Below are 22160 nucleotides of genomic sequence, written 5' to 3' on the forward strand. Positions count from 1 at the left end.
ACTAGTGAGTATAGTGTGTGCATATGTATGTGTGCATGCATGGTGCGTGATGCATGTGTCTATTTCTATGCATGCCTGTGTCTCTCCGTGGTGTGTCTATGTATCTGTGTGTGTATTGCATATGTATGTCTGTGTGTGTGAGTGGTGAGTGTGTGTGTGTCTGAGTGTGTCTGTGGTATATGTCTGCATAACTGTGTGTTTCTATGAGTGTGTGTGTGTGTGAGTGTCTGTGAGTGTCTGTGTGTGTCTGTGTGGGTCTGTGAGTGTCTGTGTGTGTCTGTGTGTATCTGTGTGTATGTGAGTGTCTGTGAGAGCCTTGTGTCTGTGTGTGTCCGTGTGTGTCTGTGTTTGTCTCTGAGTGTCTGTGTGTGTCTGTGTCTATGAGTGTCTGTGAGTGTCTGTGAGTGTGTGTCTGTGTGTGTCTGTGAGTGTCTGTGTCGGTGTGTGTCTGTGTGTGTCCTATGTGTGTCTGTGAGTGTCTGTGTGTGTCGTGTCTGTGTCTGTGTGTGTGTATCTGTGTGTGCCTGTGTGCCTGTGTGTGTGTCTGTGAGTGTCTATGAGTGTTCTGTGTGTGTCTGTGTGTGCCTGTGTGTCTGTGTGTGTCTGTGTGTGTGTGTGTCTATGAGTGTCTGTGTGTGTCTGTGTGTCTGTGACTTTCTATGAGTGTCTGTGTGCGTCTGTGTGTTCTCTGAGTGTCTGTGTGTGTCTGTGAGTGTTTGTGTGTCTGTGTGTGTCTGTGAGTGTGTGTCTGTGTGTGTCTCTGAGTGTCTGTGTGTGTCTGTGAGTGTCTGTGTGTCTGTATGTGTCTGTGTCTATGAGTGTCTGTGTGTGTCTGTGTGTCTGTGTGTCTGTGTGTCTGTGTGTCTATATGTCTCTGTGTGTCTGTGTGTGTATGTGAGTGTTTGTGAGTGTCCTGTGTGTGTCTGTGTTTTGTCTCTGAGTGTCTATGAGTGTCTGTGTGTGTCTGTGTCTGTGTTTCTGTGAGTGTCTGTCTGTGTCTTTGTGTGTCTGTGAGTGTCTATGAGTGTCTGTGTGTGTCTGTGTGTGTCTGTTGTGTCTGTGTGTGTGTGTCTGTGTGTCTGTGTGTGTCTGTGTGTCTGTCTGTGAGTGTCTGTGTGTCTGTGTGTCTGCGTGTGTCTGTGTGTGTCTGTGAGTGTCTGTGTGTGTCTGCATGTGTCTGTGAGTATCTATGAGTGTCTGTGTGTGTCTGTGTCTGTAGTGTCTGTGAGTGTCTATGTGTCTGTGAGTGTCTGTGTGTCTGTGAGTGTCTATGAGTGTCTGTGTGTCTGTGTGTCTGTGTGTCTATATGTCTCTGTGTGTCTGTGTGTGTTTCTGAGTGTTTGTGAGTGTCTGTGTGTGTCTGTGTTTGTCTCTGAGTGTCTATGAGTGTCCTGTGTGTGTCTGTGTGTCTGTGTTTCTCTGAGTGTCTGTCTGTGTCTGTGTGTGTCTGTGAGTGTCTATGAGTGTCTGTGTGTGTCTGTGTGTGTGTCTGTGTGTGTCTGTGTGTCTGTGTGTGTCTGTGTGTGTCTGTGAGTGTCTGTGAGTGTCTGTGAGTGTCTGTGTGTCTGTGTGTCTGCGTGTGTCTGTGTGTGTCTGTGAGTGTCTGTGTGTGTCTGCATGTGTCTGTGAGTATCTTATGAGTGTCTGTGTGTCTGTGAGTGTCTATGTGTCTGTGAGTGTCTGTATGTCTGTGAGTGTCTATGAGTGTGTGTGTCTGTGTGTGTCTGTGTGTGTCTGTGTGTGTCTGTGAGTGTCTGTGAGTGTCTGTGAGTGTCTGTGTGTCTGTGTGTCTGCGTGTGTCTGTGTGTGTCTGTGTGTGTCTGTGTGTGTCTGTGTGTCTGTGTGTGTCTGTGTGTGTCTGTGTGTGTCTGTGTGTCTGTGTGTGTCTGTGAGTGTCTGTGAGTGTCTGTGAGTATCTATGAGTGTCTGTGTGTGTCTGTGAGTGTCTATGAGTGTCTGTGAGTGTCTGTGTGTCTGTGAGTGTCTATGAGAGTCTGTGTGTGTCTGTGAGTGTCTGTGTGTGTCTGTGTGTCTGTGAGTGTCTATGAGAGTCTGTGTGTGTCTGTGAGTGTCTGTGTGTGTCTGTGTGTCTGTGACTTTCTATGAGTGTCTGTGTGTGTCTGTGTGTCTGTCTGTGTGTGTGTGTCTGTGTGTGTCTGTGTGTGTCTGTGTGTGTCTGTGTGTCTGTGTGTGTCTGTGAGTGTCTGTGAGTGTCTGTGAGTATCTATGAGTGTCTGTGTCTATGAGTGTCTGTGAGTGTCTGTGTGTGTCTGTGTCTGTGTGGCTGTGTGTCTGTGTGTCTGTGAGTGTCTGTGAGTGTGTGTGAGTGTCTGTGTGTGTCTGCATGTGTCTGTGAGTATCTATGAGTGTCTGTGTGTGTGTGTCTGTGTGTCTGTGAGTGTCTATGTGTCTGTGAGTGTCTGTGTGTCTGTGTGTGTCTGTGAGAGTCTGTGTGTGTCTGTGAGTGTCTGTGTGTGTCTGTGTGTCTGTGAGTGTCTGTGTGTCTGTATGTCTGTGTGTATCTGTATGTCTGTGTGTCTGTGAATGTCCATGTATGTCTGTGTGTGTGTCTGTATGTGTCTGTGTGAGCCTGTGTCTCTCTGTCTGTGTCTGGGTCCGTATTGGTCTGGGAGGAGAGGAAGAGAGCAGAGAAGATCAGTTTCCTCAAAGCCCAGGACGGACCACTTGACCCACATGGCCCGAGCCAGGCAGCGGTTGGCTGGGGGTTGTGGTAGATCTCGGAACACTCGTGTGAAGTTCGTGGAGAAGAGAAGTGAGCAGCCCATGGCAGGAGGGTCCCTAGAGGGAGCCAGGTGGGGTGTGTAGGTGGAAGGGTCACTGTCCCAGCTGCAGCTTTCAACCATTTGTTTGAGGAAACACGTCAAAGCCAAACGCAGGGGCCTTGCTGCAGGCTCCCGGTGACTCCTGGGATCCTAGCCATTCTAACCCAAGACCAAAAGCGTGATTTCTCCTTTAGTCATGGAGCTCCTTGGGTCTTTCCATGGAAACCCCTATTTTTTCCTTAAAGTCACCTTGGTTTTGCCAGGAGTATCCATGTAAACCCTGCATTAGAAGCCACTCAGATACAGCCTCCTTAAGCAAGGACCCTCTCGGCGCGGGCCTGGGACAGGAGTGATCCCGAACAGCCTAAGAGGAGAGGGTGGGGCCAGGCATCCCATGTTCCTCCGTGTGCCGTTGTGAGGCACCATTCAAACATGTTCCCGCCTGGTCCAGGTGTAAATCGTCCAATGGTCACTGGGGGTGAGAAGGGGATGAACGGAAATGTGAGGAGGACAAGGGGCTGTCCACTCTGCCAGGAGCCCAGGTGTCCTCCCCATCTTCCCCCTCCTCTTCCTCCTCTTCTTTCTCTTCCCCCTCCTGCTTCCTTCCCCTCCTCCTCCTCCTCCCCTTCCTCACCCTCCTGCCCTCCTCCTCCTCTTCCTCCTCTTCTTTCTCTTCCGCCTCCTGCTTCCTCTCCCTCCTACTCCTCTCCCTCCTCCTCCTCTTCCCCCTCCTCCTCCTCCCCCTCTGCGCTACCTCCTCCTCCTCCTCTTCCTCCTCCTCCTCTTCCCCTTCTCCTCTTCCTCCTCTTCCTCCTCTTCCTCCTCTTCTTCCTCTTCCCCCTCCTCCCCCTTCCTCCTACTCCCCTTCCTCTTCCTCCTCCCCCTCCTCCTCCTCCTCCCCCTCCTCTTCCTCTTCCCCCTCCTCCTCCTCCTCCCCCTCCTTCCCCTTCTCCTCCTCTTCCCGCTCCTGATGCCAGGACTGGCATCTGCCATGAGGCTGTGTCAGAGCTCAGAGCAGTTGCCCTGCACACAAATGCATCACTTGACCCTTTATTCGTTCTTCCAGAAAAAATTTACCCCCTCTTTAGTCAAAGGGGATAGAGGAAGAGAGGAACGAATCTACACAGGCACGTTGGCTAATCCACATTGCTTCCTGGTTCCTTCCTCCTCTTCCTCCTCCTCCTCCTCCCCCTCCTCCTCCTCCTTCTTATCTTCTCCCTCCTCCTCCTCCTCATCTTCCCACTCCTCCCCCTCCTCCTTCTCCCCTCTCCTCTTCCTCCCCTTCTTCCTCTTCCCCTCCTGCTCTCTCCCCTCCTCCTTTTCCTCCTCTTCCCCTTCCTCCTCCTCCTCCCCCTCCTCTTCCTCTTCCTTCTCCTCCTCCCCTCTCCTCTTTCTCCTCTTCTTCCTCTTCCTCCTTTTCTTTCTCCTCCTCCTCCTCCTCCTTCTACTCTTTGTCTTCCCCCTCTCACTCTGTGATTCCTCCTCCCCCCATTTCCCCTCAGAGCCCCACCGCACCCCTCCACCCCCCACCCCCTGCCAAGCACAGGAGGAAGTGGCTGGCGTTGGCTTGGCTGGTATGGGGGGACCAGGATGAGTGGCATTCTCACCTCTCTCTTTCTGTCAACAGTGATGGTGCGGGCAGGAGCGGCACCTACATCCTGATCGACATGGTTCTCAACAAGATGGCCAAAGGTGAGGATCCGCTTCGCGGGGGCTTGGAGCAGGATGCGTTGCTATGGCAACTTGGTGCTGCACTCCCGGAGGCCTCGGGAAGATGAGCCGTGCTGTCCCTTTTCCAAGTTGTGTGAAGCTGCTTGCAGCAAGCTCCATGATTCCTGAGCTCCTCCTTTGTCCCCAGCATCTATGGGGTGGACACTGGGTTGGCGCACAGGGGGTGCTAGGAGCCTGTGCTGAGCACTCTGGTCAGCATCAGGACAGGACAGACAGCCCTGGTCCCCTAGAGCTGCAGCGCCTCAGAGCAGCTTTCAGCCCAAACCTTCCCTGTTATGAGCTGCATTGGCAGGAACATTCTAGAGTCACCTGAGACCTTTGGTAGCGAGCTCATCATACTAAACCCCTTATTGCCTGCAAAGCTCTGCACCTGCTTCCGTGCCAGGAAAGATGTGCGGGTCTCTTACAGTGTCTCCTGGACAAACGGGGTGTCTCCCTAGGGCCAGCACTCACTCTCATGGGGCCGGTGCTGCTGGCGGCCTCTTGGCTAACGGGGCCCGCACCAGCGCAAACCGGGGGCCTGCGGGAGGGCTTGTCTCGATTCCCAGAGCAGCGTTTCCCAGCCATGCCTGGAGGGCACCGTCCTGTGACCCCAGCCATATCCCAGGCAGCTCAGGAAGGAAACACAGAGATGGTGACACTATGGTCTCTTCCCGTGAATAAACCGTTCTGTGGCAACATGTGTGCACACACGCATGCATGCATGCACTCACACACGCTCATATGTACACATGTGCTCTCGTATGTGCACATATATGCCCACACATGCACGCAGGCACTCGCATTCACACACACACGCACATGGCCTGTTGTTTTTAGCGTGAGGACTGGAGAGCTTGAGTAAGTTGTCCAGCGCCCTACGGCCTCTGCCTAGCACCTGCCCCGCCGCCGCTGGGGAGAACAGAATTGGTTTTCACCAGCAAATGTCACTTCCACCCTGAGTGAGCTCTGTGCTGGCAACAACAAACACCTGGCTCAAGCACCTGCTCTCACCTGGGCTCAGCAGAACTTTTATCTCAGACCATACACAGCCCGGCCTTCAGAGGAGGGGCTCGCTCCTGCCCACCAAGGCCACTGCATCTCATCAGACGCGTCTTGTCCTGGGAACCTGCAGCCTGGGACTCAGCTCTCGGAGGCCGCGTTCCTTCCGGTTGCTTACCTCCCTCCCCGTCCGCCTCGCGCCTGGTGTCTGCCTTCTCTTAACCAGTTGCTTCGGAAGAACAGTCACTGGTGTGAGAAGATGCCGCCGTGTTTGTGAGATGGGGACACAGACCCGCTGTGCACACGGCTGCGTCACGTGGAGCCTGGCTCATCTGAGGGAAGTTGCCGACTGTGGGACGTGGCTGGCGTAGTCTTAGTATTTGTGGGGAGAGCCTGGGTTTTAGGGGCGCAGGTCTGCGCACAGAGAAGCCCCGGGTAGGACTGGCCTTATCTTCACTGCCATGGAACCATTGGCTCCGGCCGCAATGTCAGATTTGCTGCAAGTATGGGCGGCTCCCACAGTGGGCCCAGCCGTGCGGAACTGGCCCAAGAGGGCAGTGCCTGGGCCGCCCCTGAGGTCCCTCCCCCTCCTGTCCCTGACCTGCTCCCCTCTGCCTGGGCCTGTGGTGTCAAATCCCCTGACCAGAGCAGCTGTGGTCTCCCGGGAGATCAAAGGGCAGGGCGGCCCCTCCAGCCATGGGGCCTTTCCCAGGGCCACACTGCATGGCCTCTGAGTTTTGTTCTGACCGCAGGCCCGACTGGCACCTTTGTCCTCCTGAGACGCTAGAGGCCTGCACACCCCGTTCATCAAATGATCAAAGGCCCAGAGCCTGGACGCGAAACCTTTCTTCCCCTTTCCTTTTCTGAAAAAAAATGAATTGCACGAGGACCAAACAATGCCTTTGCAAAGCCTCCTGCACCCAGCTGGCGTTGGGCCGGGCTCGGCCCGGCCTTCACTGGGCTGGAGGCGGCCGCGTTCCCGCGGCCCGGGGATTAAGGCTCCTTTAGGGGCATTTGAGAAATAAACTAGGAATAATTGCCGCCTTATTAGCAGCTGGAACTGCAGGAAACAGCTCAGGCTCGCACAGGTTGTGGCAGGAGAATCCGCACCAGCCCGAGAGCCTGCGGCCCCTTTTTTTCTTGGCTGCGAACACGTTTCTAACTCTTCATTAATGTTGGCATCAGGACCCGTGTTCAGGTAGCATGTTCCTCTCTCCTGGAAGACTCAGCCATGGGCAGCAATGCCTCCCAGCCGCGGGTGCCAAGGCTCGCTCTCGTGTCGCCGGGGCACCTCGTTACACATGGGTTTGCTTTGTTCTATTTCATCAGGGCTGGTGTGTGTGTGTGTGTGTGTGTGTGTGTGTGTGTGTGTGTGTGTACAGTAGTGAAGCTTCCCAAAGATCATGCTTGTGGGTCACTCAGGGGCACTGTCCTCCATTCACCCAGGGCCACCCCACCCCGCCCCCAGCCGCTCTCTTGGGAGGCCATTCCTTTTGCTGGCAGGGCCCAGGGACTGGGGTTTCCTTCAGGGTGTGAATGAGCTAGAGTTGCCTTTTAAGCTTGGGCTGCTGGGGAGATGCTGCCCCGTGGAGGTGAGCGGGCGTGCGGGCCCACGCAGCCTCCGTCCAGCTCCCCTTCCCCTCTCTGCCCCTGCTGCACCTCCTGGTGGGAGACGGCTGTCCCCTCCCACTTGCCATCCCTGTGGGTCTGACGCCTCTGCTCCCTCATGTGAGTGGGACCACACAGTGCTTGTCTGCCGGGGTCTGACATCATTCAGAGTGATGTCCTCAGGCCCACCCCATGGCCTGTGGCAGAATGCCCCTCCTTTTTAAGGCCAAATCGTACCCTGCTGTGCGGGTGGATCCCCCTGCCATGGACCCAAGCGGCCTCCAGCTCCTGGCTGCTGGGAATGAGGTCGTGCAAACATCTCTGCAGGTGTCTGCTTCCTCCTGTGGCGTCCCCCAGAAGTGGAATCACTCATCACGTACAAATCCTGTGTGTGACTGTGAGGAAGCTCCGTGCTGTCTCACCATTTTACATTCCCACCCACCGTGCACGAAGGTCCAGCTTCTCCCATCCCCTCCCAAGTGCACTGCTCTGGTCTTTCCTGGTCCCTCTCCTGGGGAGCGGAGCTCGGAGCTCACTGTGCTCGGACTTGCACTTCCTGCAGACGGTGCGCTGAGCGCTTTCCAAGCACTTGTTGGCCACCTGGGTGTCTTCTGTGGAGAGACGTCTGTTCAACTCCTTGCTCATTTGTTGTTGTTAATCCTCAACCAAGGATATGTTTCCATTGATTTTTAGAGAGAGCAACAGGGAGGGAGGGAGGGAGGGAGGGAGGGAGGGAGGGAGGGAGGGAGGGAGGGAGGGAGGGAGGGAGGGACACAGTGATTGGTTGCCTCTTGACTGCGCCCCAACCGGGACCAGGGAACGAGCATGCAACCCAGTCATGTGCCCTTGGCTGGGAAGGGAAGCCATGACCCTGGTGATTGGGCCGACGTTCTAACCACTTAGAACACTGGCCAGGGCCTTTGGTCATTTTTTTAATTGGGCTAAATTTTTTTAATACATTTTTATTCATTTCAGAGAGGAAGGGCGAGAAGAGAGAGAGAGAAACATCAATGATGAGAGAGAATCATTGACCAGATGCCTCCTGCACGCCCTCCACTGGGGACTGAGCCCACAACCCAGGCATGTGCCCTGACCCGGAATCGAACAGTGACCTCCTGGTCCATAGGTCAATGCTCAGCCACTGAGCCCCGCCGGCCGTTGTTGTTGAGTCGCAGGAGTTCTTTATCTCTTCTGCACACTCATCCCTGGTCTGACGCGAGACTGGCGGCTTTCTCCCTCCCATGAGAGCCTCCTCGCTCTCTTGCTAGTGTCCTTCGATGCACAGGAGCATTGAGCACGGACAGCCCCACCCGCTCTGCCTTCTGCTGCCTGTGTTAGCATCGTGTCCAAGAAGCTGGGAGGGTCCCCAGGCCTTCTTAGATGTTAACTTGTTGCTAATCCTCACCGGAGGGTGTTTTTCCCTTTGACTTTAGAGAGTGGAATGGGAGATGGGAGGGAGAAACCCACGTGAGAGAGACACGTGGATTGGTCGCCTCCCACAGACACCCAGACTTGGGCTGGGGATCAAACCTGCCACCCAGTGTGAATGTCCCACGTCCCGCGTGGTTCAGGGTTCGGGCTCTGGAAGAGAGGCCGCATGCAAATGACAGAGACGAGACAAGAAATAATAATTTGGAAATATTGGGGGACCGGGCGGGAGCCCAACGCAGGAAGAAGGACCCGCTTGTGCTCAGGCCTTGCCATTGTTTTACTCAGTTTGGGATGCACCTATAGCCCTTAGGCAGGCAATTTGCAGTAACAGGCAGACTATCTTATCAGTAAGGATTTACATGGACTGTCAGGTCGGGAAGTTGCTTCAGCTACCATTGTCTCAACTAAACAGTGCGTGCATAGGTCTGACCTTTGCCAGGGCTCAAGGGTCACCAGCATTCCGGGCTCCTTGTCCACACCTCTCTGCTAGTGAAGACAATGGGCAGCTTTCTGCAACCCAGGTCCATGCCCTTGGCTGGGAAGGGAAGCCATGACCCTTTGGTGATTGGGCCGACGCTCTGACCATTAAGGCAGCCAGCCAGGCTATATGTTAACTTTTGTTTTGTTTTGTTAATCCTCACCTGAGGATATTTTTCCATTGATTTTAGAGAGAGTGGGAGGGAGAGGGAAAGATAGAAACACATCCATTGGTTGCCTCCTGCATGCGCCCCAACCAGTACCGGGGCCCAGGGAGGAGCCTGCAACCAAGGTATGTTTCCCTTGATCGGAATGGAATCCAGGACCCTTCGGTCCACAGGCTGACGCGCTATCTACTGAGCCACACCGGCCAGGCATAGATGTTGATTTCAATAGCAGGTCAAGGCCGCAGATGGGCGGGGCTTGGGAGCCGCCTCGGCAGCAGAGAGGGTGGAGCCAGTGAGCCCGCCTGCAGGGCCCCACCGCCTGGACTCCACACGCAGGCAATGTGAACAAAGCTCAGGTCCTCGCTCAGTGGGGCCACGCCAGGGGCCGCCACCTCAGGACATGAGCTCTCCCACGCGTGCCTCTCCCACGGCCGCCTGGTCCCTCACAGGGTCCGGTTGGTGCAGAGCTTCTCTGGGTCGGGAGAGCTGCCTGGCGCCCCGCAGCCCCTCCCTCCTGCACAGGCCTGGGCCACAGGTTGGAGAGAAGGGCCGAGTGCCTCCCTAGGTGCCTGCGTTTATGAAGGTGCCGCGAGCATGAGTGAGGGGGACCCTCTGCACAGCGAGCCAGGCCCCCGAGCGCACCCCGGGACAAGGCCGTGGGCAGACGGAATTGGGGGATCTCGCCTTGCACTCAGCCAGCGGCAAGCTCCAAGCGAAATCAGAATGAACCCTCTCCCCGTAAGAAGTGGTTTCAGTACTGCTTTCCTGGGCGCTGCCAGTGTTAGCAAGCTAACCCGCCGTGGCCTTCCCCGGCCAGTGGCTCCGTGGGAAGGGCGTCGGCCTGCACACTGAAGGGTCTCGGGTTTGATTCCCAGTCAAGGCCAGGGACCTGGCTTGCAGGTTCAATCCTGGTCCCGGTTGGGGCAGGTTTGAGAAGAAACCAATCGCTGTGTCTCTCTCACATCGATGTCTCCCCCTCCCTCCCTCCCTCTCCCTTGCACTCTCTCTAAAAATCAATAGAAAAAATATTCTTGGGGCAGCCAGTGTGCCCAGTGGTTGAGCATCAACCTATGAACCAGGAGGTCAGGGATCAATTCCCGGTCGGAGCACAGGCCCGAATTGCAGTCTCCATCCCCAGTGGGGGCTTGCAGGAGGCAGCTAATCCGTGATTCTCTCGTCATTGATGTTTCTGTCTCTCTCCCTCTCCCTTCCTCTCTGAAATCAATAAAAATATATTAAAATGTATATATGTCCTTGGGTGAGGGACAGAAATGCACACAGCTCTGGCCCTCTCGCTCGCATACCAGCTCTGACTCTGAGGAAACTTGTTCTCAGAGCAATGGGTTTCTGTGCATCATTGTTCCTATGATTATAGGCGTGGTGAGGTAGCTGTGGGGGTGGCTGTGGTGGGGGGTGGCTGGGGGTGGCTATGGGGGTGGCTGTGGTGGGGGGTGTTTGGGGGTGGCTGTGGCAGGGGTGGCTGTGGTGGGGGGTGGCTGTGGTGGGGGGTGGCTGTGGGGTGGCTGTGGTGGGGATGGCTGTGGTGGGGGGTGGCCATGGGGGTGGCTGTGGAGGGGAGTGGCTGGGGGGTGGCCATGGGGGTAGCTGTGGCAGGGGGTGGCCGTGGAGGGGGTGGCCGTGGCGAGGGGTGGCCGTGGCCATGGGGGTGACCGTGGCGAGGGGGTGGCCATGGCAAGGGTAGCCATGCGGGGGTGGCCGTGGCGAGGGGGTGGCCGTGGCAAGGGGGTGGCCATGGCGAGGGGGTGGCCATGGCGAGGGGGTGGCCATGGCAAGGGTAGCCATGCGGGGGTGGCCGTGGCGAGGGGTTGGCCGTGGCGAGGGTAGCCATGCGAGGGGTGGCTGTGGCGAGGAGGTGGCCGTGGCGGGGGGTTGCCGTGGCGGGGGGTGGCCGTGGCGAGGGGTGGCCGTGGCGAGGGTAGCCATGCGGGGGTGGCCGTGGCAAGGGGGTGGCCGTGGCGAGGGTAGCGATGCGGGGGTGGCCGCGGGGAGACGTGGAGGCAGATTGCTCTCGGTGATGCCCAGGTGGCTTCTCTCTTGGCTGTTTCCCCCTCTGGTTGCAGCTCACCGTCTGATTCGGGCAGTTTTAGAATCCCGCCATGGCCGATGCCTCCCAGGGCCACGGGAACCGCGGGCTGTTTTGCTGAGATGAGTTCCTGCCGAGTCCCCAGGGCGCCCGCTGTCCCGAGGGGCTCCTCCTCCTCTGAAGGCCCTGGCGTCCAACTGGGCGGGACGCACATGTCCCCACACCCACGGCCTTTGTCACCGAGAGCTTGTGCCACGCCCACACTGTCCCCACACCCAGGGAGGCCTGCACCCCGCTTTCCCCACTTGGGGTCTAGGACACGGGTCTGGGCAGGCTGCCGGCGGGTTCTCCGAGGATCCTGGCCTCCTGGTCTGCCCTCCCGGGGTGGAATGTATCCCTCCTGGACCCTCACGCCCCCTCCCCCACCTTTCTTTCTCACTGCTGCAGCTCAGACAAGGGCACCAGCTGTTCAGTTCCCCCCAAATAAGCCCTTGAACCTGGGACTCAGGGAGAATGGGGCGGGCCATGGAAACAGCGAAGCTCAGTCCACTGAGTCCGTGTCTGAGGGTGAGTGGGCTGCCCACTCGGGGCCTCTCCTCTATGTCCACGGGGACTGGCCCTCCGCCTGTGTGGCCCAGTCCTGATGGGCCGGCCCCCTGCTCTGCGGACAGGCCACTAGACCCAGAGGGACGGGGAGGAGACCGCGGGTTCTGTAAGGGCGGAGAGTAGAAATGCTGCCTGTGGATGTGTGGGGGTCCGAGCGCTTCAGCTGCGCCACCTGCTCCCGATCCCGCAACGCTGTGCGTTACCGACATGGCCCGCAGGCTTCCGTGCCCTGAGCTGCAGGAAGTGGGGCCCGTGTGCTCGGGGTCCCCAGAGGACCGAACGCACAACAGCACTGGGTGCTGCACAGTGACATGCTGAGGCTTACACGCCAGTGTGGTCGCCACAAAAGCCGCCGTGGCCGTGGGCGGGCGCTGCGGGAGGAGGCTCCCAGGGAACCCCAACCTCCCTGTGCCGGCACATGCGCCTTCTCTCCACGTTGGGCACTCAGCATGGGAAGGCCAATAGTAAGATGGACGTGGCTGGTCTGACTTTTCATTTCTCTGCGTAAGAAACGTGCGCACCAAGAAATGAAGCCTGCTCGTAACTCCTACGGCTTGGAATGCACGTTAAGGTGCATCCGTATCTGTGGCGATGGCTGGCATGGGTAGCATTCTTCAGCCCAGGTCCCTCAATTCCGGGGCCGGACGCCGCCGGCTGTGTCCTGGGAACGCGGGCGCAGCGCCCGCCTGCTGAGGGCAAGCATGGTCACCATAGACTGTGCCCAGCCCGGGGGCCGTGGGCGTGAGGCGGCCACGCGATTGTCTGTCTTTAGGACTGTCCAGTCTGAACTCGGCCCACTGGTTTCTTGCAGGCGCTAAAGAGATCGACATCGCAGCCACCCTGGAGCACCTGAGGGACCAGAGGCCAGGCATGGTCCAGACCAAGGTACTCCCCCGGGGCTGCGAGCGCAGGGCCTGGGGGCCCCCCAGAGGAGGGAGGAGGCAGCACAGCGCAGTCCCACCCGCCGCCAGGCTGTCTAGGCCCCAGATGTTGGGGAGTTGGGGGAGACACCACGTTTTTATAGAAAGAGGTCAGAGCTAGCCCCACACCCAGGGAGCCTTCAGATTCTGCCCAGTCCCAATTCCCAGCTTCCACAGCCACAGCTCTGGGACGGGGCCATGGAGTGTCCCAGGGAGCACTGGGGTCCCCAGGCACCCCTAAATAGCTCGTGTGCACACTCACTGAACAGGCGAGTTGGCAACATCGCGGGTGCAGACAAGACCATGTTGCCTCGGGGGAACCAGGACTAGAACTAGAGTGAAATACATTCCAGAAATAACCCTCTCCAACCACAGCCCCACGCCCACTCCAAGCCACTGCCCAAGTCATAAAGCGGTCTCTCTTGCTGGGTGTGTCCGCCGCTCGGCGCTCCTGGCGCCCACACAGGAGGCTCGCCCGAGAGAAGCCCTGCCAAGCTGCCTGCCCTCCTCAGGACCCGGTTGTAAACGTGCTGCTGTGCCATCAGCTTCCAAGATGTGGGCAGGTGGTACCTGCAGCCCGGAGGCCCAGTCCTGGGACCAGGGAGCCATCGCCTCCGGGCTGTGCGTTTCCCCCACGAAGTGTGAGCGGTCTCTTGGTCCTCTCTCTGACGGTCAGAGAGATTAGACAGGGCCACGCAGTGTCTGCGCTGGGAGGGAGAGAGAACGATGGAGTCCCACCTGGGAAGTCACTGCAAACACCTCCGCCCGGGACAGGCAGAGCGGCCCCGGGATCTTATGCCATCAGTAGGGAAGTATGCCGTAGTTCAACACACACTTGATGTTTCTTAAGACATTTTTTATTTAAAGTTATAAATTTTACACCTGGGAAAACATTGCAGAAATGATACATATGTCCAAGTGCCCTTCAAACATCCCCATGTCACAGCTCAGGTCATCTGAGGGCAGGGGTCAAGGTTGGGGTGGGTAGTTGGCTGGCTCCTGAGGCTGGGGTAACTCTGTCTTTTCAGTGGCTGAAGGTCTGCCCCCATGGTCGCCACTGTGACTGTCCGTGCCCCGTCTGCCCTCACGGTCCGTCCCAGCGCAGCATCCGTGGCCCCCTCAGAGGACCTGCCTGTGACTCACGCCCCCTCTTGTCCCGCAGGCACAGTTCGAGTTCGCTCTGACAGCGGTGGCCGAGGAGGTCAACGCCATCCTCAAGGCCCTTCCCCAGTGAGCAGCCTGCAGCCCGGCCGCAGCCTGCGGGGAGTCACGGCGTCAATGATGTGTCTCCAGTGTAACTGCCTAGTAATAAGGTCCCCAAATCCCATAGTCACTACAGCTTAGCAGTTAAAAACGTGTATTTTTGTTCAATTAAATAATAATGAAGAGAGGTTTGTGGGATCGTCCAGTTTGGGGGCAACCTGTCCATCTATCCTCGCCGTCTTGAAAAGAATTCCATTTTCCTTAAAGCTCAGTTCTCACTCTCAATCGCAAATACTATTGTGTTTCTACTGCGTGGCTCACGCATCTGTGTGGTCCTGGGAGTCGGCTTGTGACCTGTAACTTCCCAGGTCATCGGCCGTTGGGGGGGCGTGGCTGGGGAGGCCCCAAGCACAGAATGGCTGCTGCTTGTCATCAGGAGGCTCCTCCGGGGAGAGACCAGGGCTTGTCAGGAGCGAGATGGACAGAACTGTTGACCTCCAGGAGCTTTGGGACCAATAATAACGAAATTGTCCCAGCATCTCCCTCCTGCTCTGGTGGCTGCCCTGCCCTAAGCACGGCTCACCGCCAGCACCTCCACTCCTGCAGGTGGGCAGGGCCCCAGGGGCAAGCACTACCCAGCCACGCAGGGGAGGACCCATCACCTCGGCAAGGTCGTAGGTGAGCCCCAACCTCGGGACCGTTTCAGCTGTAGAAATGGGTTTACACACTGCAGACACAGATGAGCACTTTCCTGTGGGAAAGCCTAAATCAGGGGAACCGATCCGGGCGGGGGGCCCTCGCAAGGTTCCCAAAGAGCCCACGTCCCATCAGTGGCCGTGGCCCCTCACAGGCGCCCTGGAGCTGCTGGCGTCCAGAGACCGCGCTGCCCCCCATGCCTAGAAAAGGGACCGCAGGACACCCACATCTCCTCTACGTGACAGCATAGCAGCGCGAGCAAGTGGGCGCGTGGAGACCGCCAGCGCTCCCTGCAGGTCGGACCCAGCTGCTTAGGTTGGCCACTGTCTGCCGTCACCGACAAGGCTCAGGCTTGCCAAAATGGCCATGAGTGTCAGCCTGACCACCCCCATGCCAGAGAGAGAAGAATCCGAATCATTAACTCAGAACAGCCAGGTCTGAGGATGGCGGCTGTACCCGAAAGTTTCATCCTGGGGTTGGGTACAAGGGCCGTGTAGCCCCATCCCCTCCTACACACACCCGGCTCCAGCCTAAGCAGATGCCACAAGACTAGAAAAAGTGGCCTGCCGAACGGGAGGAAGATGCCAAAATATTGTTTGTGTCTTTCATGTTGTCATGTGTGTGCTGTAAAATCACTGTAATTTTCCCCAGAGCTGTTTCTCTTTACCTGGAAATCTACATAATTAACAGAGACTAATTTATCTGAATATAAGGAAGCATATACCGGCTTGTAACTTCCAACTTCTTAGGTTCAAAGGGTGCCCTGCAGTGTGGGGTGTGTGTGTACATCTAATTGAGCCAGATTAAAGGCTGCTTCCACACACAATGGTCTGTATTTGGGGAGGAGAGCGGTTTTCTTACCCGTCCGTTCCTGGCATGGGCTCACGCGTGTCTAGCATGTGGGGCCCAGGCAGGTGCTCCCTCCCCCGCTCAGTCCTGGGCGAGGGGGTCCCACCAGAACCGCTGGCCCAGCGAGCTTAGGACGGGCCACAGCGACGTGCCTCTAGCTCACAGGCGAACGTGCTGGGGACACGAGCACCTGACCAGGACCTGGGGACACGAGCACCCGACCAGGACCTGGGGACACGAGCACCCGACCAGGGCCTGGAGACACGAGCACCCGACCAGGACCTGGGGACACGAGCACCCGACCAGGACCTGGGGACACGAGCACCCGACCAGGGCCTGGGGACACGAGCACCTGACCAGGACCTGGGGACTGGCTGCCGTGCTCTCAGCTGCCAGAGGAGGGGAGGGTTGGCAGAGCAGGCTGACCAGGAATTCAGTGATTCCTGAGCAGCGCCCACTGATTGAGGGCCTGGTGTCCATCAAGATGTGGGTGGTCACTCCTTAAGAATCTGCTCCCGACTCAGTCACGCTCACGGGCTCAGTCCTTTTAAGACCCTCCTGTCCCACGCAGCTTCCTGCCGAGCGGCCAGGGAAGTGTGCGGGTCACTGCGTCCCTGCGCACGCCACACGGGTATGTCTCCTCGTGAAGTTCCCATCAGGCAGAGGCCCCTCGGGCCACAAATATGTAGGACACTGGACAGAATGTCCTTCAGAAACAGCCTCAGCAGCTCCACAGGGAGAGCCTGCATGGGCCGGGGTTCCGAGCGGGAGCACGCGTGGCCCTTGCACATGAAGCCCTCACGCTGCACACGGCTCCTGGCTCCACTGCCGGGGTCACTGGGCCTGGCAACGGTGCTGTAGGACCCACTGGAGGCCTGGCACTTGGGCCAGGCCAAGCATGTCCTCCAGGGGCACTGGGCCAGAGCCTGAGAGAAGGCACAGGCCACACCACACACACACACACACACACACACACACACACATGCACACATACACACACACACACATACACATGTGCGCACACATGCACACACACATGAAACACCTGTTGAGCCCGACCCTCCCAAGATCCGGCCCTGCCCCTCAGGCCGTCACAGCAGGACTCGGCTTCCTTGGGCTCCCGCGCTGTCTGTGGCCCCACACACTGACAGCCCCCACAATGACAGCCCCCACACTGACTAACAGCCCCCACACTGACTGACAGCCCCCACACTGACAGCCCCCACACTGACTAACAGCCCCCACACTGACTGACAGCCCCCACACTGACTGACAGCCCCCACACTGACAGCCCCCACACTGACAGCCCCACACTGACAGCCCCCACACTGACAGCCCCCACACTGACTAACAGCCCCCACACTGACTGACAGCCCCCACACTGACAGCCCCCACACTGACAGCCCCCACACTGACAGCCCCCACACTGACTAACAGCCCCCACACTGACTGACAGCCCCCACACTGACAGCCCCCACACTGACTAACAGCCCCCACACTGACTGACAGCCCCCACACTGACTGACAGCCCCCACACTGACAGCCCCCACACTGACAGCCCCCACACTGACAGCCCCCACACTGACTAACAGCCCCCACACTGACTGACAGCCCCCACACTGACTGACAGCCCCCACACTGACAGCCCCCACACTGACAGCCCCCACACTGACAGCCCCACACTGACTAACAGCCCCCACACTGACTGACAGCCCCCACACTGACTGACAGCCCCCACACTGACTGACAGCCCCCACACTGACAGCCCCCACACTGACTAACAGCCCCCACACTGACTGACAGCCCCCACACTGACTGACAGCCCCCACACTGACAGCCCCCACACTGACAGCCCCACACTGACAGCCCCCACACTGACAGCCCCCACACTGACTAACAGCCCCCACACTGACTGACAGCCCCCACACTGACAGCCCCCACACTGACAGCCCCCACACTGACAGCCCCCACACTGACTAACAGCCCCCACACTGACTGACAGCCCCCACACTGACAGCCCCCACACTGACTAACAGCCCCCACACTGACTGACAGCCCCCACACTGACTGACAGCCCCCACACTGACAGCCCCCACACTGACAGCCCCCACACTGACAGCCCCCACACTGACTAACAGCCCCCACACTGACTGACAGCCCCCACACTGACTGACAGCCCCCACACTGACAGCCCCCACACTGACAGCCCCCACACTGACAGCCCCACACTGACTAACAGCCCCCACACTGACTGACAGCCCCCACACTGACTGACAGCCCCCACACTGACTGACAGCCCCCACACTGACAGCCCCCACACTGACTAACAGCCCCCACACTGACTGACAGCCCCCACACTGACTGACAGCCCCCACACTGACAGCCCCCACACTGACAGCCCCACACTGACAGCCCCCACACTGACAGCCCCCACACTGACTAACAGCCCCCACACTGACTGACAGCCCCCACACTGACAGCCCCCACACTGACAGCCCCCACACTGACAGCCCCCACACTGACTAACAGCCCCCACACTGACTGACAGCCCCCACACTGACAGCCCCCACACTGACTAACAGCCCCCACACTGACTGACAGCCCCCACACTGACTGACAGCCCCCACACTGACAGCCCCCACACTGACAGCCCCCACACTGACAGCCCCCACACTGACTAACAGCCCCCACACTGACTGACAGCCCCCACACTGACTGACAGCCCCCACACTGACAGCCCCCACACTGACAGCCCCCACACTGACAGCCCCACACTGACTAACAGCCCCCACACTGACAGCCCCCACACTGACTGACAGCCCCCACACTGACAGCCCCACACTGACAGCCCCCACACTGACAGCCCCCACACTGACTGACAGCCCCCACACTGACAGCCCCCACACTGACTGACAGCCCCCACACTGACTGACAGCCCCCACACTGACTGACAGCCCCCACACTGACAGCCCCCACACTGACAGCCCCCACACTGACTGACAACCCCCACACTGACTGACAGCCCCCACACTGACTGACAGCCCCCACACTGACTGACAGCCCCCACACTGACTGACAGCCCCCACACTGACAGCCCCCACACTGACAGCCCCCACACTGACTGACAACCCCCACACTGACTGACAGCCCCCACACTGACTGACAGCCCCCACACTGACAGCCCCCACACTGACAGCCCCCACACTGACTGACAGCCCCCACACTGACTGACAGCCCCCACACTGACAGCCCCCACACTGACAGCCCCCACACTGACTGACAACCCCCACACTGACTGACAGCCCCCACACTGACAGCCCCCACACTGACAGCCCCCACACTGACTGACAACCCCAAACTGACAGCCCCGTTTTGCTCATGGGCTACAGAGACCATCCCTCCTGCCGCTCCGTGCCTACACCTCCTCATCCTCTTTCCCTTTCAGGAAAATCAGAAAACCCTCCACAAGCATGTGGACAGGCCACCCCTGCAGAGCTGACACCCGCTGGGCTCCGGGAGCAAACCTTGCCTCCAGCTGCCCCTGAGCAGGCTCCCAGGGCAGGAGCAGGCCGGGCGCCAGTACAACCTCCTAAAGAAGGCTGGGGGGTGGAGCCCTGTCACAGACAAGGGGGCCCGGAGAGGGCATCCGCAGAACATGGCAGTGAGCTCCCCGTGCTGTCCCCCCGGTGCTCACACGCAATGGTGTTGAGGAGGAAGCCAGGGAGAACTATGTAACCACAGGAGAGGGCTGCACCGTGAGGCGGGTGTGTACAGGGGGCACAGCAGGCCGGCCCTCTTCCTCTGGTGCTGAAAAATAGAACAGGAAGGAAAAGCCCACAGAGAATGTTACATTTTTTAAAATATTTCTTTATTGATTTCAGAGAGGACAGGAGAGCCAGAGAGAGAAACATCAATGAGAAAGAATCATGGATCGGCTGCCTCCTCCACGCCCCCCACTGGGGATCGAACCCGCAACCCGGGCCTGTGCTCTGACCGGGAATCCAGCCGTGACCTCCTGGTTCATAGGTTGGCGCTCAACCACTGAACCACACGGCCAAGCGAGAATGTCAGGCTTTAAGACAGAAGTCGACGTTCAGACGGTGACTGCCTAGGCCACCGTCCATGCAGCTCCTGAGCCCCAGGCTCTCAGAAATAAAGGAGAGTGTGAGAGGCACTCTGCTCTGCTCAACTCCCACCGCTGGGCGCCCGGTGCTGGTTCGGGTGGGACTCCCATGCTGGGCGCCCGGTGCTGGTTCGGGTGGGACTCCCATGCTGGGCGCCCGGTGCTGGTTCGGGTGGGACTCCCATGCTGGGCGCCCGGTGCTGGTTCGGGTGGGACTCCCATGCTGGGCGCCCGGTGCTGGTTCGGGTGGGACTCGCGACGCTGGGCGCCCGGTGTGGCTTTGGGTGGGACTGGGGGCAGCCGAGGGCTGAATACACATCAGGGGCCACAGGTGGCCTTGTGCACGAGCCAGTGCTCCGGTGGTGTAGACGTGCCTCAGCCACGCCTGGGCCTGTGGGATCACGGACAATGCCTTCAGTTCCCGGCTGGGCTCTGAGCCTTGGTCTGTCAGGCAGCAGGGTGGGGGGGAACCAGGCGTGACTGCTTATCTTCCCTAATCTGGTGGCTGTTTCTGGTTTACACCGCGGGAGACAGTCCCTGGGATCAGTGGTGGAAGTCAGTATGGAGACTGTGTGGTGATGGTCCACGCCCCTGCCAGGTCCTGGGATTTTTCCAACATGGCGAGGGTGTGGGGGGCGAGGCCTAGGCAAGGTGCTGGCGGACCAGGTGCGCTGGACACAGCAGCAGAAGCGCCCACCCCGTGGGACCCGGTGCGGCCCCGTCTCTGCCATAGCTTCTGGGCGCGATAGGAGGCAGGGAGCAGACCTGTGAGGATGGACTCTGGGAAGTGACAGAGGGATGACAGATGCTGTTCATAAGCCTGAGCCAGAGCGTTCCCGCCCCTGCCACTCACACAAAGCCCTTCTGTCCCCTCCCCACCCCCACCGTGAGGAGGCTGGCCCCTGAGCTGACCTCTCCCCAGGCTTCCCACCCACCCCCCACCCCCGCCTCACCTGCATTTTCTTCCTGTCCCTGATCTCCTGAGTGGAAAGCGCCCGCTGGGGCAGGGCCTGGCGAGGGCTGCCCCTCCTACCACACAACCCCAGCGGACAGCTGGCCCGAGTAGCTGTGACGAGCAGCTGTGACGTCAAGGCTGCCCAGACCAGTTCTCTTTAAGACAACAGATCTCATTCTGGGAGGAAAAGGTTTCCAACAACGGAGGGTTTCCTTAGATTCTGCCACCTTCTGGGAGCAAGGCATCCAACTAGGGACAGTGAGACTCCCTCGGAGAGCTCCTGCAGGGGACAGACACAGGCACCTTCCAGGCCACGAGGACCTTCGTCTTAGAGCATAAAAAATAAACCCGGTGTTTTCCTTAGGGAAAATCCTACGGCAGAGCCGCTGGCCGGCATTTCTCTCTCCCTCTCCCTCTCTCTCTAAAATCAATAAAAGCCTATCTTTAAAGAACTAAGGCAGGGGGTCAAAAAGCAAACAAATAGCAGGGGAGACAGAGCCCAGTGAAGGGGTCTCACAGGTGATGGTCCAGGAGCAGGTGGGAGGGGCGCAGGCTTGGGCGTCCTGCTGTGCCTCCGACCCCCACCCCTTGGGCCCACCTCCATTGTCACCTGAGGCTTCCTGCGTCCCCGCATCCCCTCTCCTTAAGGACGCCAGTCACAGACAGAGACGGAGAGCCCTCACCCAGTGTGGCCACATGCTGACCCCACACGTCCAAGGGGCCCTGTTCCAGCACCGTCAGGCATCTTCCAAGTCTCAGGGATCGACCCGCAGGCCACACTTGGCCTTGGCACTTCCCTGGAATGGCCTCTCCCGCTGCGGCTGCGGCTGCCGGGCGCGGAGGGGGCGCCCGTGGCCTGAGGGAGGCGAGTGGGCTCAACAGGAGCCACCTGGATGCCCGCCTGACTCACCTCACCGACACCCACCGGCTTATGTCCTAACCGTGTCCTGCGTGTTGGCTTTGTTTTCTTTGGTTTCTTGTGTTTAACTTTGGAGCTGTTTGGGTTTTTGCATGAAGGTTTTGCGATGCACAGTGACAGGACCGCTCCCCTCCACACCCCCGGAGGCTGCCTGCGGTGCTTTAAGAATTAAGGTGGAGAGAGACGGCGACACCCGGGTTGGAGGCACTGGATTTCCAGGAGCAGAAATAATGCAGGTGGACCCCACCCCAGCAGACCGACAGCGAACCCTCAAGGCTCCAGCTCCTGCATAGGAGACTCTCCGCATAGAGCCCACAGCCCCTTACCCTGCATTTGCTGTGTCTGCTGGCCTCGACAAGACACGGCCTCATCCTGTCCCTTCCTGCCGGCACCTTCATCTTCCATGTGGGGCAGGTTCCTCTCAGCCCAGACAAGCCAACCTCCGCCAGCCTCCGACCTGAGGCCCCGGGCTCCCTCCCACCGAGTCCCAGGTGCTGGAACCACCTCGCAGGGACCCTGCCCGGCCCGGTCTATGGGGCCTCGGAGGAAGGGGAGGTGGTTGAAGAGGCAAAATGAAGGCCAGACCTCGCTCGCTCATCGAGGGAGGAAACACAGCCCGACTGGCCTCGGTGCCAGGAAGGACAGGACCCAGCAGCTACAGTGTGAG

At 58.8% G+C, this 22160-nt stretch overlaps 2 protein-coding genes across 5 annotated transcripts in view; one reads left to right on the plus strand and one right to left on the minus strand.

Annotated features, from left to right (window-relative positions):
* The window catches only part of PTPRN2 (protein tyrosine phosphatase receptor type N2), a 458587-nt gene extending 443119 nt beyond the window's left edge, over positions 1 to 15468 (plus strand). Inside the window, exons 21-23 of the mRNA XM_080665141.1 lie at positions 4286 to 4475; positions 12640 to 12713; positions 13911 to 15468. Coding sequence (XP_080521267.1) covers positions 4286 to 4475; positions 12640 to 12713; positions 13911 to 13982 — 336 coding nt within the window. The 3' untranslated portion in view covers positions 13983 to 15468. The remainder of the gene's footprint in view (positions 1 to 4285; positions 4476 to 12639; positions 12714 to 13910) is intronic.
* Positions 15469 to 19348: 3880 nt separating this feature from the next.
* DNAJB6 (DnaJ heat shock protein family (Hsp40) member B6) overlaps positions 19349 to 22160 on the minus strand; it is a 75016-nt gene continuing 72204 nt past the window's right edge. For 2 of the 4 annotated variants that reach the window (XM_080665363.1, XM_080665360.1), the window contains exon 11: positions 19354 to 20010. The gene's annotated coding sequence lies outside the window, so the exon portion shown is untranslated. Of the gene's footprint in view, positions 20400 to 22160 lie in introns of all 4 variants that reach the window. The other 2 variants (XM_080665359.1, XM_080665361.1) reach the window with 2 other exon arrangements.

Source organism: Plecotus auritus (assembly GCF_963455305.1).
Source record: "Plecotus auritus genome assembly, chromosome: 4".
Classification (NCBI taxonomy): Eukaryota; Metazoa; Chordata; class Mammalia; order Chiroptera; family Vespertilionidae; genus Plecotus; species Plecotus auritus.